Here is a 13,685-nt window from a genome sequence, read left to right as displayed (position 1 = left end):
CTTTCTGTTTCTTCAGCTGGGGGAGGCTGCTGATAGTGGTGGCCTGAATGATCTCCACCACGATCTGGTACCTACAGAAGGAGAGAGAGGAAGAAGTTAGGAAGGGACAAGAGACGGAAAGAACAAAAAGGAGTTGTTTCAGCTGGACTACCGTACCATTAGTATAATTGAAAACAGGACGTCACAACAGTAAGATGTATGTAATGTATGGTTAAGTATCAGAAGGTAGGAAAGCCATGGTGGTTCAGAGAACATTTAGTTTGAATTTCACATCCCAATTACAGGTGAAATAAGCCATTTAAGTGCCAATGAAACGATGACTCCAACCAAGTGGAGATGACACCAATTGCAATCATTTTGCGTTCTCACTGCCTCATACCATGCCTCGCCTCAAATGACCAGAGACGTCAAATAAATGCAAGAGACGGCAGGGCCCCATAGAATGGTGTTGAATATTTAGCATGGAATATTGCTCCCTCCGGCACTCACAGACAGACTGGTTTGCATGTAATTACCTCATTGCAGTCAACTACAAGTAATGCAGATGGTAGTTCAAGGCCATGTGACCTTGGCTATGGGTAAATATGATGTTTGGGATGATAACCATTGTATCCATTAGGAAATAATATTTGCGTCATACAGCATGTCATCTTAAGACTGATGTAGACACACATGCAACACGTCACTAACATTACATAGAGCATTAGACATAGTGCTTCATACATACAGTGCATTCAGAAAGTATTCAGACCCCTTGACTTTTTCCACATTTTGTTCCGTTACAGCCTTATTCTAAAATTGATTAAATAAAACATTTCTCAATCTATGCACATTACCCCATAATGACAAAGCAAAAACAGGTTTTTAGAAATACCTTATTTACATCATTCCCTTTGCTATGAAACTCGAAATTGAGCTCAGGTGCACCCTGTTTCTATTGATCATCCTTCATCTGTTTCTACAACAGGAGTCCACCTGTGGTAAATTCAAATGGATTGGATATGATTTGGAAAGGCACACATCTGTCTATATAAAAGGTCCCACAGATGATATTGCATAAAAAGAGCAAAAACCAAGCCATGAGATCGAAGGAATTGTCCGTAGAGCTCTGAGAGAGGATTGTGTCGAGGCACAGATATGGGGAAGGGTACCAAAAGACTTCTGCAGCACTGAAGGTCCCAAGAACACAGTGGCCTCCATCATTCTTAACTGGAGGAAGTTTGGAACCACCAAGATTCTTCCTTTGGAATCACCAAGATTCTGACCGCCCAGGCAAACTGAGCAATTGGGGGAGAAGGGCTTTGGTCAGGGAGGTGATCAAGAACCCAGTGGCCACTCTGACAGAGCTCTAGAGTTTCTCTGTGGAAATAGGAGAACCTTCCATGTCACGCGTCACGTCTGGAGGAAAGCTGGCACCACCCCTACGGTGAAGCATGGTGGTGGAAGCACCATGCTGTGGGGATGTTTTTCCATCAGCAGGGACTGGGAGACTAGTCAGGATCGAGGGAAAGATGAACGGAGCAAAGTACAGAGAGAACCTTGATGAAAACCTGCTCCAGAGGACTCAGGACCTCAGACTGGGGCGTCCTTGAGTGGCCCAGCCAGAGCCCGGACTTGAACATCTCTGGCGAGACCTGAAAATAACTGTGCAGCAACACTCCCCATCCAAGCTGACAGAGCATGAGAGAATCTGCAGAGAAGAATGGGAGAAACTCCCCAAATACAGGTGTGCCAAGCTTGTAGCATCATACCCAAGAGGACTCAAGGCTGTAATCACTTAATACATTAGCTAAAATTTCTAAAAAACAGTTTTTGATTTGTAATTACGGGGTATTGACACAATACAGCACAAAATAGTCAGTGAAGGCATCATCAACCACTGCCTGTATGGGAACACTATTCCCTATATAGTAAACTACATTTAACCAGGGCCCATGTCTCTTGTCAAAAGTAGTGCACTATATAGGGAATAGGCTGATTTAAATGAATCATTTACCTTATTTTATAAATGTTTGCATTGAACTTGAAAATATGTCTGTTTTGAGTATGTTGGCTAACCCCTGACCCATTTAAGAGCAATGTTTTGTCAATATTCACTGTTCTGCAACATATGCTTAAACAATTGAAGTATTTGTTGTGTATTACAGTGATATAAACACCCCTGTTTTAGAGACATGTTGTAGTGATAAGGGATGTCAGCTTTATAAATGTTTTATTTTCCAATTCTATAAAAACATGCCAAAATGTTAACAAAATTAGCCCTGGAGCATTATAGCGGTATAAAACATAACCAAAAGAAGTTGAGATTTGTATTACATATTTGAATAAACAATCAAGGCCATTAAAACACTTGGACAATAAATAAAAAAATTGTGATATAAAACCCCCCTGTTTTAGAGATCTATTACAGTGATATAAAACCCCCCCCGTTAACAGTGATATAAAAAAAAAAAAAAATGTTAGTGATATAAAACCCCCGTTTTAGAGACCTGTTAGTGATATAAAACCCCCCTGTTACAGTGATATAAAACCCCCGTTTTAGAGACCTGTTAGTGATATAAAACCCCCCTGTTACAGTGATATAAAACCCCCGTTTTAGAGACCTGTTAGTGATATAAAACCCCCTGTTACAGTGATATAAACCCCCCATTTTAGAGACCTGTTAGTGATATAAAACCCCTGTTAGTGATATAAAACCCCCCCGTTACAGTGATATAAAACCCCCGTTACAGTGATATAAAACCCCCGTTACAGTGATATAAAACCCCCGTTACAGTGATATAAAACCCCCGTTACAGTGATATAAAACCCCCGTGTTTTAGAGACCTGTTAGTGATATAAACCCCCGTTACAGTGATATAAAAACCCCCCATTTTAAAGACCTGTTAGTGATATAAACCCCCGTTAGTGATATAAAACCCCCGTTACAGTGATATAAAACCCCCGTTACAGTGATATAAAACCCCCCATTTTAGAGACCTGTTAGTGATATAAACCCCCGTTACAGTGATATAAAACCCCGTGTTTTAGAGACCTGTTACAGTGATATAAAAACCCCGTTACAGTGATATAAAACCCCCGTTACAGTGATATAAAACCCCCCCCATTTTAGAGACCTGTTAGTGATATAAATCCCCGTTAGTGATATAAAACCCCCGTTACAGTGATATAAAACCCCCGTGTTTTAGAGACCTGTTACAGTGATATAAAAACCCCATTACAGTGATATAAAACCCCCCCATTTTAAAGACCTGTTAGTGATATAAACCCCTGTTACAGTGATATAAAACCCCCGTTACAGTGATATAAAACACCCCTGTTTTAGAGACCTGTTATACTGATATAAAACCCCCGTTACAGTGATATAAACCCCCCCCATTTTAGAGACCTGTTAGTGATATAAACCCCCGTTAGTGATATAAAACCCCCGTTACAGTGATATAAAACCCCCGTTACAGTGATATAAAACCTCCGTTACAGTGATATAAAACCCCCGTTACAGTGATATAAAACACCCCTGTTTTAGAGACCTGTTATACTGATATAAAACCCCCGTTACAGTGATATAAACCCCCCCCTGTTAGTGATATAAATCCCCGTTAGTGATATAAAACCCCCGTTACAGTGATATAAAACCCCCGTTACAGTGATATAAAACCCCCGTGTTTTAGAGACCTGTTACAGTGATAAAAACCCCATTACAGTGATATAAAACCCCCCCATTTTAAAGACCTGTTAGTGATATAAACCCCTGTTACAGTGATATAAAACCCCCGTTACAGTGATATAAAACACCCCTGTTTTAGAGACCTGTTATACTGATATAAAAGCCTGTTCTTGATTCCCTGATAAAGTGCTCTGCTACAGTACATGTCATCTTACTGAAGCTCAGTTCCCATGGAAACCCAGCATTAAGGTATACGGACAGGGCAGGTTCGGTGTAATTTAAGCTAGAGGTCTTCGTCATCAGTGGGCTTAACTATGGTTACATCTACCATGCTAAGCTAGCTCATTTAGCTGTCTGGATACTGCAATTATCTCGCAAGTGAAAAGCCTTATATCCGGCAGGTAGCCTAGCAGTTAAGAGCGTTGGGCCAGTAACATAAAGGTTGCTGGTTCGAATCCCTGAGTCGACTAGGTAAAAAATCTGTCAATGTGCCCTTATGCAACGCACTTAACCCTAATTGCTCCTGTAAGTCGACTCTGATAAGAGCCTCTTAAATGCCTAAAAAGTAAATCCACAGGTTTTAACTGTTGGACACGGCAAGAGAACAAACACTTCAGCCAAAATGTTTTCCGTAACTGAGAATCAGATCAGACACCTCTGGTAAACAGACTATCAACAGTAGATACATAAGAGTCATACTTAGATAATGTCCTTGCAACATTTTAGCCAGATGCTTAATACAAGGGAACATTGCCAAGGCTCAGAGAGCTTAAGAAAAAAATTGTTTACAGTTGGATCAATATAGCTTCAAATTAGCAATGAAAAAAATACAAAAGGGTCTATCTTTTGATCGATGTGGAGAACATGACTGGTTTTAACAATTAAAGCGTATGAAACCGTTGCCTTTGAGAGTGCCATACAGAAAGATTGGACTGATCCACAGTTGCGATGGATCTGGTATTATAAGATGCTTTGCTGATTCATCATACACTAGTAACTACAGGGCATTCAATGGTTGCATCCCAAATGGCACCCTGATCCCTATATAGTTCACTACCATAGGGCTCTGGTCAAAAGTAGCGCACTATAGGGAATAGGGTGCCATTTGGGATGCATTCAGCCGTCCTCTAACGCAGTTTCTGATCGTCAGGCACACGGCAGGCTGAACACCAGCTGCATGCACAGTGCCTTCAGAAAGTATTTATACCCCTTGACTTGTTCCACATCTTGTATTATAGCCTGAATTCAACATGGATTCAATAGATTTTTTTCTCACCCATCTACACACAACACCCCATTATGACAAAGTAAAAACATGTTTAGAAATGTTTGCAAACTTAATTAAAATCAAATACAAAAATCATTTGCATAAGTATTCACACCAGAGTCAATACTTTGTAGAATACCTTTGGTGGTGATTACAGCTTTGAGTCGCCTTGGGTATGTCTGTATAAGCTTTGAGTCGCCTTGGGTATGTCTGGATTTTCCCCCATTCTTCATTGCATATTTTCTCAAGCTCTGTTAAGTTAGATGGGGAGCAGCGGTCACGTGCAGTGCTGTGGAGACTGTTGTCCTTCTGGCAGGTCTCTCAGCCAAGGAACTCTTTAGTTCTGTCAGAGTGGTCATTGGGTTCTTGGTCACATCCCTGACCAAGGTCTTATTGCCCGGTTGCTCAGTTTGGTCAGACGGCCAGCTCTAGTCAGAGTTTGGGTAGTTCCATATTTCTTTTTTCAATTTCCCAATGATGGAGACCATGCTCTTGGAAACGTTCAACACTTTACAAATTATTTTAAAACCTTCCCCAGATATATGCCTCATCACAATTCTCTCAGAACTACGGACAGTTTCTTGGACTTCATGGTCTAGTTTTTACTCTGACATGCACTGTCAACTGTGGGACCTTGTGTAGACCGGTGTGTTCCTTTCTTAATCATGTCCAAACAATTTAATTGGTCACAGGTGGACTCCAATTCAGTTGCAGCGACATCAAGGATGATTTTAAAAAATGTATTAGATGCACCTGAGCTCAATTTGAAGTGTCATAGAAAAGGGGTGTGAATACTTACACTTCTTTATCATGGAGTATTATGTGTAAATGGGTGAGAAGTGCTTTAATAAAACTTGAATTCAGGCTGTAACAAAATCTGGAATAAGTCAAGCGGCATGAATACTTTCTGAAGGCACTGTATGTATGCATGTACACTGAGTGTATAAAACATCAGGAACACCTTCCTAATATTGAGCTTCACCCACCCGTTTGCCCTCAGAACAGCCTCAATTCGTCGGGACATGGACTCTACAAGGTGTCGAAAGTGTTCCACAGGGATGCTGGCCCATGTTGACTACAATACTTCCCACAGTTGTGTCAAGTTGGCTGGTTGTCATTTGGGTGGTGGACCCTTCTTGATAAGTTTCCCGTGTGCGAGTGTGAAAAACTCAGCAGCATTGCAGTTCTTGATTACAAACCAGTGCGCCTGGCACCTTCTACCATACTCTGTTCAAAAGGCACTTAAATATTTTGTCTGGCCCATTCACCCTCTGAATGGCACACATACAATATAGCTCTCAAATTGTCTCAAGGCTTAAAAATAATGATTTAACCGGTGTATGGGCCAGACAGTATTCAGACCTCTTATCTTTTTGTTACGGTACAGCCTTATTCTAAAATCGATTAAAAAAATATGTCCTCGTCAAATCTACACACAATACCCCATAATGACAAAGCGAAAAACAGGTTCAGACATTTTTGCAAATGTATAGAAATACAACAAAAACACCTTATTTACGTAAGTATTCAAACCCTTTGCTTTGAGACTTGAAATTGAGCTGAGGTGTATCCTGTTTCCATTGATCATCCTTAAGATGTTTCTACAACTTGGAGTCAACCTGTAGAAAGGCACACACCTGTCTTTATAAAATCCCACAGTTGACAGTGCACGTCAGAGCAAAAATCAAGCAGGACAGAGTCCCTCTGTCCAGTGTCTGTTCTTTCGCCCATCTTAATCTTTTCTTTTTATTGGCCAGTCTGAGATATGGCTTTTTCTTTGCAACTCTGCCTAGAAGGCCAGCATCCCGGAGTCGCCTCTTCACTGTTGACGTTGAGACTGGTGTTTTGCGGGTACTATTTAATGAAGCTGCCAGTTGAGGACTTGTGAGGCAACTGTTTCTCAAACTAGACACTCTAATGTACTTGTCCTCTTACTCAGTTGTGCACCGGGGCCTCCCACTCCGCTTTCTATTCTGGTTAGAGCCAGTTTGCGCTGTTCTGTGAAGGGAGTAGTACACAGCGTTGTACAAGATCTTCAGTTTCTTTGCAATTTCTCGCATGGAATAGCCATCATTTCTCAGAACAAGAATAGACTGACGAGTTTCAGAAGAAAGTTATTTGTTTCTGGCCATTTTGAGCCTGTAATCGAAACCATAAATGCTGATGCTCCAGATACTCAACTAGTCTAAAGTAGGCCACTTTTATTGCTTCTTTAAATCAGAACAACCATTTCAGCTGTGCTAACATAATTGCAAAAGGGTTTTCTAAATGATCAATTATCGTTTTAAAATGATAAACTTGGATTAGTGAACAACGTGCCATTGGAACACAGGAGTGATGGTTGCTGATAATGGGCCTCTGTACACCTATGTAGATATTCCATAAAAAAAAATCTGCCGTTTCCAGCTACAATAGTCATTTACAACATTAACAATGTCTACACTGTATTTCTGATCAATTTGACGTTATTTTAAATGGACAAAAAAAAAAAAAAAAAAATTAAAATAAAAAGAGTGCTTTTCTTTCAAAAACAAGGACATTTATAAGTGGCCCCAAACCTTTGAACGGTAGTGTATGTACGTACACCGAGTGTACAAAACATTAGGAACACCTGCTAGGTCTACAGGCTGACCCAGTCAGCGTCGTGGTGTTAGGTCTACAGGCTGACCCAGTCAGCGTCGTGGTGTTAGGTCTACAGGCTGACCCAGTCAGCGTCGTGGTGTTAGGTCTACAGGCTGACCCAGTCAGCGTCGTGGTGTTAGGTCTACAGGCTGACTTAATAAAGTCTGCACACTCACAAGCTCCACCACGTACCTTTATTCACTAACAAACAATGTTTAGATCCTACAAGGATCTTCGTCAGGTTGGCATGGCTCATAAGAGTGTGGCACTGGAGGGAGAGAGGGAGGGAGTAATGACTGTAGCCTGCAGGAGAGCTGAACACAGCACGGCCCAACACCAAGAGGTAAAGCACCCTGATCAGAGGCAGCAGCCAGGGATTGTTTGGGTCCTAGTGTCATTTCATGAAAAGCTGCGATGCATGTCAATGACAGAGAAACACAGGGCAGTGACAAGGGGAGAGAAAATCACGAATGAGGCTGTCAGACAGGAGAGCTATCTATTCTTCAGGACACAGAAGCAGGTACAGAGAGGCTCACAAACACACAGGTTTGTCACTCAGGGTGGCTTAAGGTGAGTAATGCTCAGCGATTAAATGATAGAGGTTTTTTAATAACTAATTGACTGAAGTCGGTTCAATTATTTGAATTCCATTTAGTTTGGCCTTTTTTCTGTGCGCTCAATGCGCCTTTTCTCTAGAGAGATCTCTCTGGGACATGTTGTCCAACTCATCATAGTTAAGAGCAGAAAACATGGTAATTAACTACAATGACCAGAATCCATTGTGCCTATAGCTGCCTGTTCTCATTGGTTCTTGCTGGGCAAGCATGCCCGTGGGGCTGGCAGACAGAGGAAGAAAGATAGATACGGATAGAGAGCGGTTGTTAGGCATCTCTACCCGACAATACATCTAATTGATTGATAGTTGTTATTTAGCAGTTTTAAAAAGTATGACTTATCTACTTTGAAGTACTACTGAAATAGTGATTGTCAGACAGCAGGCAGCTAGCCAGGATGACTCTATTGATGACTCTTTTGGGAGCACTGAGATAAAAGGCTGTCTGGCTGATACTGCCTGAGCAGAGATGAGATGATGACTTGGAATAAAATAACATACACAACTGAAATATTTTATTAAAGTAATGTGAATAAATGATGGTTAGAGCCTAATAAGTGATAGTAAAGCGCAGTCACTCACTACCATCTTGTTTTGTGCTGTTACAGCATTGAACCTACATAATGCATGTATTGTTTAAAACACTTATATATATATATATATATATATATATATATATATATTTTTTAAACCGAATCAAAACCCGACGGGCTACAAAAAGCACTCATCTCTCAGCACTAAAGGGGAGAGACGGTGTGACGTGTTGGTATGACATGGACAGAGTGGTTGAGGTGTACGTGTCGGCATGGCTAATGAGAAAACTGGAGATCTTCTGTGTCAGTCAGGACATGGACACACAGACGACCCGCACGCAGAAGCACTAGTAGGACTAGGGTTAGGCTGCTCTGTCTGTACCTGAGCTGTTTGAGGAAGTCGATGTCTGAGGAGGAGCTGATGAGCTTGATGAACTCCTCGTACGACGGGGCGTAGGTATAGGCCTTCTTGTGGTGCTCGTTGAGCTGCTCGCGGTGCTCCAGCTGAGACAGCAGCATGAGGTTCAGGAAGTCTGGGTCACTCAGCACCTCCACCAGCGGCTTCAGCACTGCACACACACAGTAAAAAACAGGCTTATAGTGTGGCATGCTCCAGCTTATTCATTTAGACACACACACAGTAGAAAACAGGCTTATAGTGTGGCATGCTCCAGCTTATTCATTTAGACACACACACACACAGTAGAAAACAGGCTTATAGTGTGGCATGCTCCAGCTTATTCATTTAGACACACACACACACAGTAGAAAACAGGCTTATAGTGTGGCATGCTCCAGCTTATTCATTTAGACACACACACACACACACAGTAGAAAACAGGCTTATAGTGTGGCATGCTCCAGCTTATTCATTTAGACACACACACACACACAGTAGAAAACAGGCTTATAGTGTGGCATGCTCCAGCTTATTCATTTAGACACACACACACACACAGTAGAAAACAGGCTTATAGTGTGGCATTTCTGGGCTGCCTTCAGATGTCACTGGCTCTTAGTGGGCTTCTTCACATTTCATTTTTATGGAGGAGATAAATGTTTTATAAGGGAAGGGGTGACTCATACATGCTTACACAAGAAGCCGTAAACAGCTGAACTGGTAAAAGCTGAGGCTGGCAGGCAGTAGGCCAGGGCTATGTCCAAAATGGCTCCCTTTTCAATATATAATGCATTGCTTTTGACCAGGGCCCATAAGGAGTGCACTTTGTAGAGCAGGGTTTCCCAAACTGGGTCCTGGGGCCCCACCTGGGCGCACATTTTGGTTTTTGCCCTAACACTACAGAAGTGATTCAAATAATCAACTCATAATTAAGCTTTGATTATTTGAATCAGCTGTGTAGCGCTAGGGCAAAAAACAAAACATGGGGTCATGGAGTTTGGGAAACCCTGATGTATAGAATAGGGTGCCTCAGGGGTTTCATCATTCTGACAGCTGGTTGGATGGCTACAGCACCGGGGGGGGGGTCTATGGGCTGGTACAAGAACCACTCCCCTCATCCTCCACTCTTGCTGCTACACCCCCCCCACATATTTCCTTCAAGGCCCTAATATTTAGAGCGGAAAGAGCTGCAGACATCCCTGTGTTTTTGCTTGCTTCTGATTAATACTGAGAGCAGGCATCTGCACCGAGCTAGACGTTGTGCACTAGACGAAAGCTTTGCTGATGTGTGTTGGGAGCATTTGAGTGTGTGGCTTAGAGGGCTGGATTCTATTCCATTTCACAGGTTTTTCAGCCAAACACTGAAAGATCTGATATGCTTTATGTGTGACTTCAAACATTTCCGAGCGCTGTGCTGCTGTGATGCAAAGCAAACTATCAGATTCCTCACACATAGCTGGTGGAATGGCTTTCTAATGGCGATTTCATAGATAATCTCTGGCAAATGGAATCAGAGACTGGCCACTCCAGGCAGCACCCAGCCTTGGTACTGAGGGCAGTACATTTCCCCAGACTTCACCCTCTCTGGTTGTGTCCCAAATGGCACCCCGTTTCCTACAGAGTACACTACTTTTGAACAATGCCCTGTTCAAAAGTAGTGCACTACATTGGAAATAGGGTGCCATTTGGGAGGCCCACCTCTCTCCACCCAGTCAGTCCTCCATGGAAACCCATAGAAGTACTACAGCCTGGCCTCAGGTTGAGCTCAGTTAGAAAACAACGGCCCATTGTTCAAGAAATCAAATCTATCCTCAAATCGCATTACTTTGTTGTGAGATCAAATCAAATAAACAAATTACAAAATATGAACAAATGCCCCCCCAAAAAACTGATAACATGAAACAATAACATTGAGCATTTTGGATGCTCTTAAAACAAAACCTCCCCAACACCATGACAGGAGAGTGGAGGTATAACAGAACCTCCCCAACACCATGACAGGAGAGTGGAGGTATAACAGAACCTCCCCAACACCATGACAGGAGAGTGGAGGTATAACAGAACCTCCCCAACACCATGACTGGAGAGTGGAGGTATAACAGAACCTCCCCAACACCATGACTGGAGAGTGGAGGTATAACAGAACCTCCCCAACACCATGACTGGAGAGTGGAGGTATAACAGAACCTCCCCAACACCATGACAGGAGAGTGGAGGTATAACAGAACCTCCCCAACACCATGACAGGAGAGTGGAGGTATAACAGAACCTCCCCAACACCATGACAGGAGAGTGGAGGTATAACAGAACCTCCCCAACACCATGACAGGAGAGTGGAGGTATAACAGAACCTCCCCAACACCATGACAGGAGAGTGGAGGTATAACTGAACCTCCCCAACACCATGACAGGAGAGTGGAGGTATAACTGAACCTCCCCAACACCATGACAGGAGAGTGGAGGTATAACTGAACCTCCCCAACACCATGACAGGAGAGTGGAGGTATAACAGAACCTCCCCAACACCATGACAGGAGAGTGGAGGTATAACTGAACCTCCCCAATACCATGACAGGAGAGTGGAGGTATAACTGAACCTCCCCAACACCATGACAGGAGAGTGGAGGTATAACTGAACCTCCCCAACACCATGACAGGAGAGTGGAGGTATAACTGAACCTCCCCAACACCATGACAGGAGAGTGGCGGTATAACAGAACCTCCCCAACACCATGACAGGAGAGTGGCGGTATAACAGAACCTCCCCAACACCATGACAGGAGAGTGGAGGTATAACAGAACCTCCCCAACACCATGACAGGAGAGTGGAGGTATAACAGAACCTCCCCAACACCATGACAGGAGAGTGGAGGTATAACAGAACCTCCCCAACACCATGACAGGAGAGTGGAGGTATAACAGAACCTCCCCAACACCATGACAGGAGAGTGGAGGTATAACAGAACCTCCCCAACACCATGACAGGAGAGTGGAGGTATAACAGAACCTCCCCAACACCATGACAGGAGAGTGGAGGTATAACAGAACCTCCCCAACACCATGACAGGAGAGTGGAGGTATAACAGAACCTCCCCAACACCATGACAGGAGAGTGGAGGTATAACAGAACCTCCCCAACACCATGACTGGAGAGTGGAGGTATAACTGAACCTCCCCAACACCATGACAGGAGAGTGGGGGTAAAACTGAGCAAATCTAACATGTTCAGTACCTTGAAGGAGGGATGTTGCTAAGTAACGGTTGTAATGAAGATATAATTAGGGGTGTGGAAGTATATTTTTGTCATCCATCTGTGCCTGCAAGATAAACAAATCGCCCACACACCTTGTTGACAGCCCATTTAGCTCTGCCTCCTTGGTCTGCAGTCAGGCAGCCTTCCTTCACTGCTATTAACAGCACCACATCTGTGATGGCACAGCAAGTCAGTTCACAAGGAAGTAAAACCCTGTTGTGAAACACAGCCCTTTTCTGATTGGTGTTGCCTTTTGCTTTTCCATTTGGCGTCTTCAGAGACAGTCCATAGTCATTCATATTTTAACACCAGCAAATATCTGGTTGTTCCCCGTTGTTTTTTGGTTAGTACAGCGAGGAGCATGCGAGAGCATTTTCCCCCCTCCTAACAGCATAAATACAGTAGCTGACAAGTCATTCAGTTGGAGCTGTCACATCATCCAGCCCACATCATTGCTCATCATGCCAGTGTTACATGAAATAGATTTCCAATTCACTGAGTAAGGGTGCCATTTGGGACACAATTTCCGATAGGTTTTGGGCCCTGGTCAAAAGTAGTGCACAATAAAGGGTATAGGGTGCAATTTGGAACACATGGTGAGTCAGTCCCTGTGTTGAACGAATAATGGATGAGCTTTAGAGAGGACGGTGTGTCCCTGGCTGTGTGTGTACCTTTGGTGGTGATAACCTCCACTAGAACCACGCGCAGGCTGTAGGAGCGGGCGTCTCGTGTGGGCAGCAGGCACAGCATGAGCAGGCGGGCACAGCAGCGCAGGAACCGTAGCTCCTCCTCAGGGCTCTGCAGACACTGGTGCAGGGGGAAGGGCTTGGGCAACTCCTCCTGCCTGGGAGAGGGGTTAGAGAGTGAGAGAAGGGTGGGGCTCCTACATTTACTTTTTTGTTCTGCACGCTACAGAGGAGCGATTCCTCACTGCACAGGCAATGCCAGTATCTTTGTGTAAGCTGATTACTGCTGATAAACTTAAAGTCAAATCAATGGAATTAATTGTAGTGCTTAGTTTTTTTCCCAGTCAGACTCCAGGCAGGATAAAGGCAGTCCAGACATCAGAGATGTGGTATTCAGCTTTAGACGGCAATCTGTCCTCATGACAGATCTCTGTACAGAGGGGCTGGAGAGAACATAACTGATACTGATCCATACTGCAGTCACAGCTCTTTCATTTTAATGAGGCATGACAGCAGGCATGACATCATGGCTTCTGAGATATGACAGCAGGCATGACAGAGGAAGTGTGCATTTACTGGAAAGCCTACAATTCAGACGTGTGCTTTGAACAAAATACACTCAACCCTACTGAAGACTATCCATT

The 13,685-nt window shown here is 43.4% G+C and overlaps 1 protein-coding gene across 2 annotated transcripts in view; it reads right to left on the bottom strand.

The window, feature by feature from the left end:
• The window catches only part of snx25 (sorting nexin 25), a 51,378-nt gene that overhangs the window by 26,502 nt on the left and 11,191 nt on the right, over positions 1 to 13,685 (bottom strand). For both annotated transcript variants that reach the window (XM_014212787.2, XM_014212788.2), the window contains exons 4-6: positions 13,027 to 13,199; positions 9,085 to 9,271; positions 1 to 71 (exon numbers count right to left, since the gene is read on the bottom strand). In XM_014212787.2, coding sequence (XP_014068262.1) covers positions 1 to 71; positions 9,085 to 9,271; positions 13,027 to 13,199 — 431 coding nt within the window. The remainder of the gene's footprint in view (positions 72 to 9,084; positions 9,272 to 13,026; positions 13,200 to 13,685) is intronic.

The sequence above is a fragment of the Salmo salar genome, chromosome ssa09 (genome assembly GCF_905237065.1).
Source record: "Salmo salar chromosome ssa09, Ssal_v3.1, whole genome shotgun sequence".
Classification (NCBI taxonomy): Eukaryota; Metazoa; Chordata; class Actinopteri; order Salmoniformes; family Salmonidae; genus Salmo; species Salmo salar.
The sequence above is the reverse complement of the archived record's forward strand: the minus strand, read 5'-3'. Positions and strand labels throughout refer to the sequence as shown.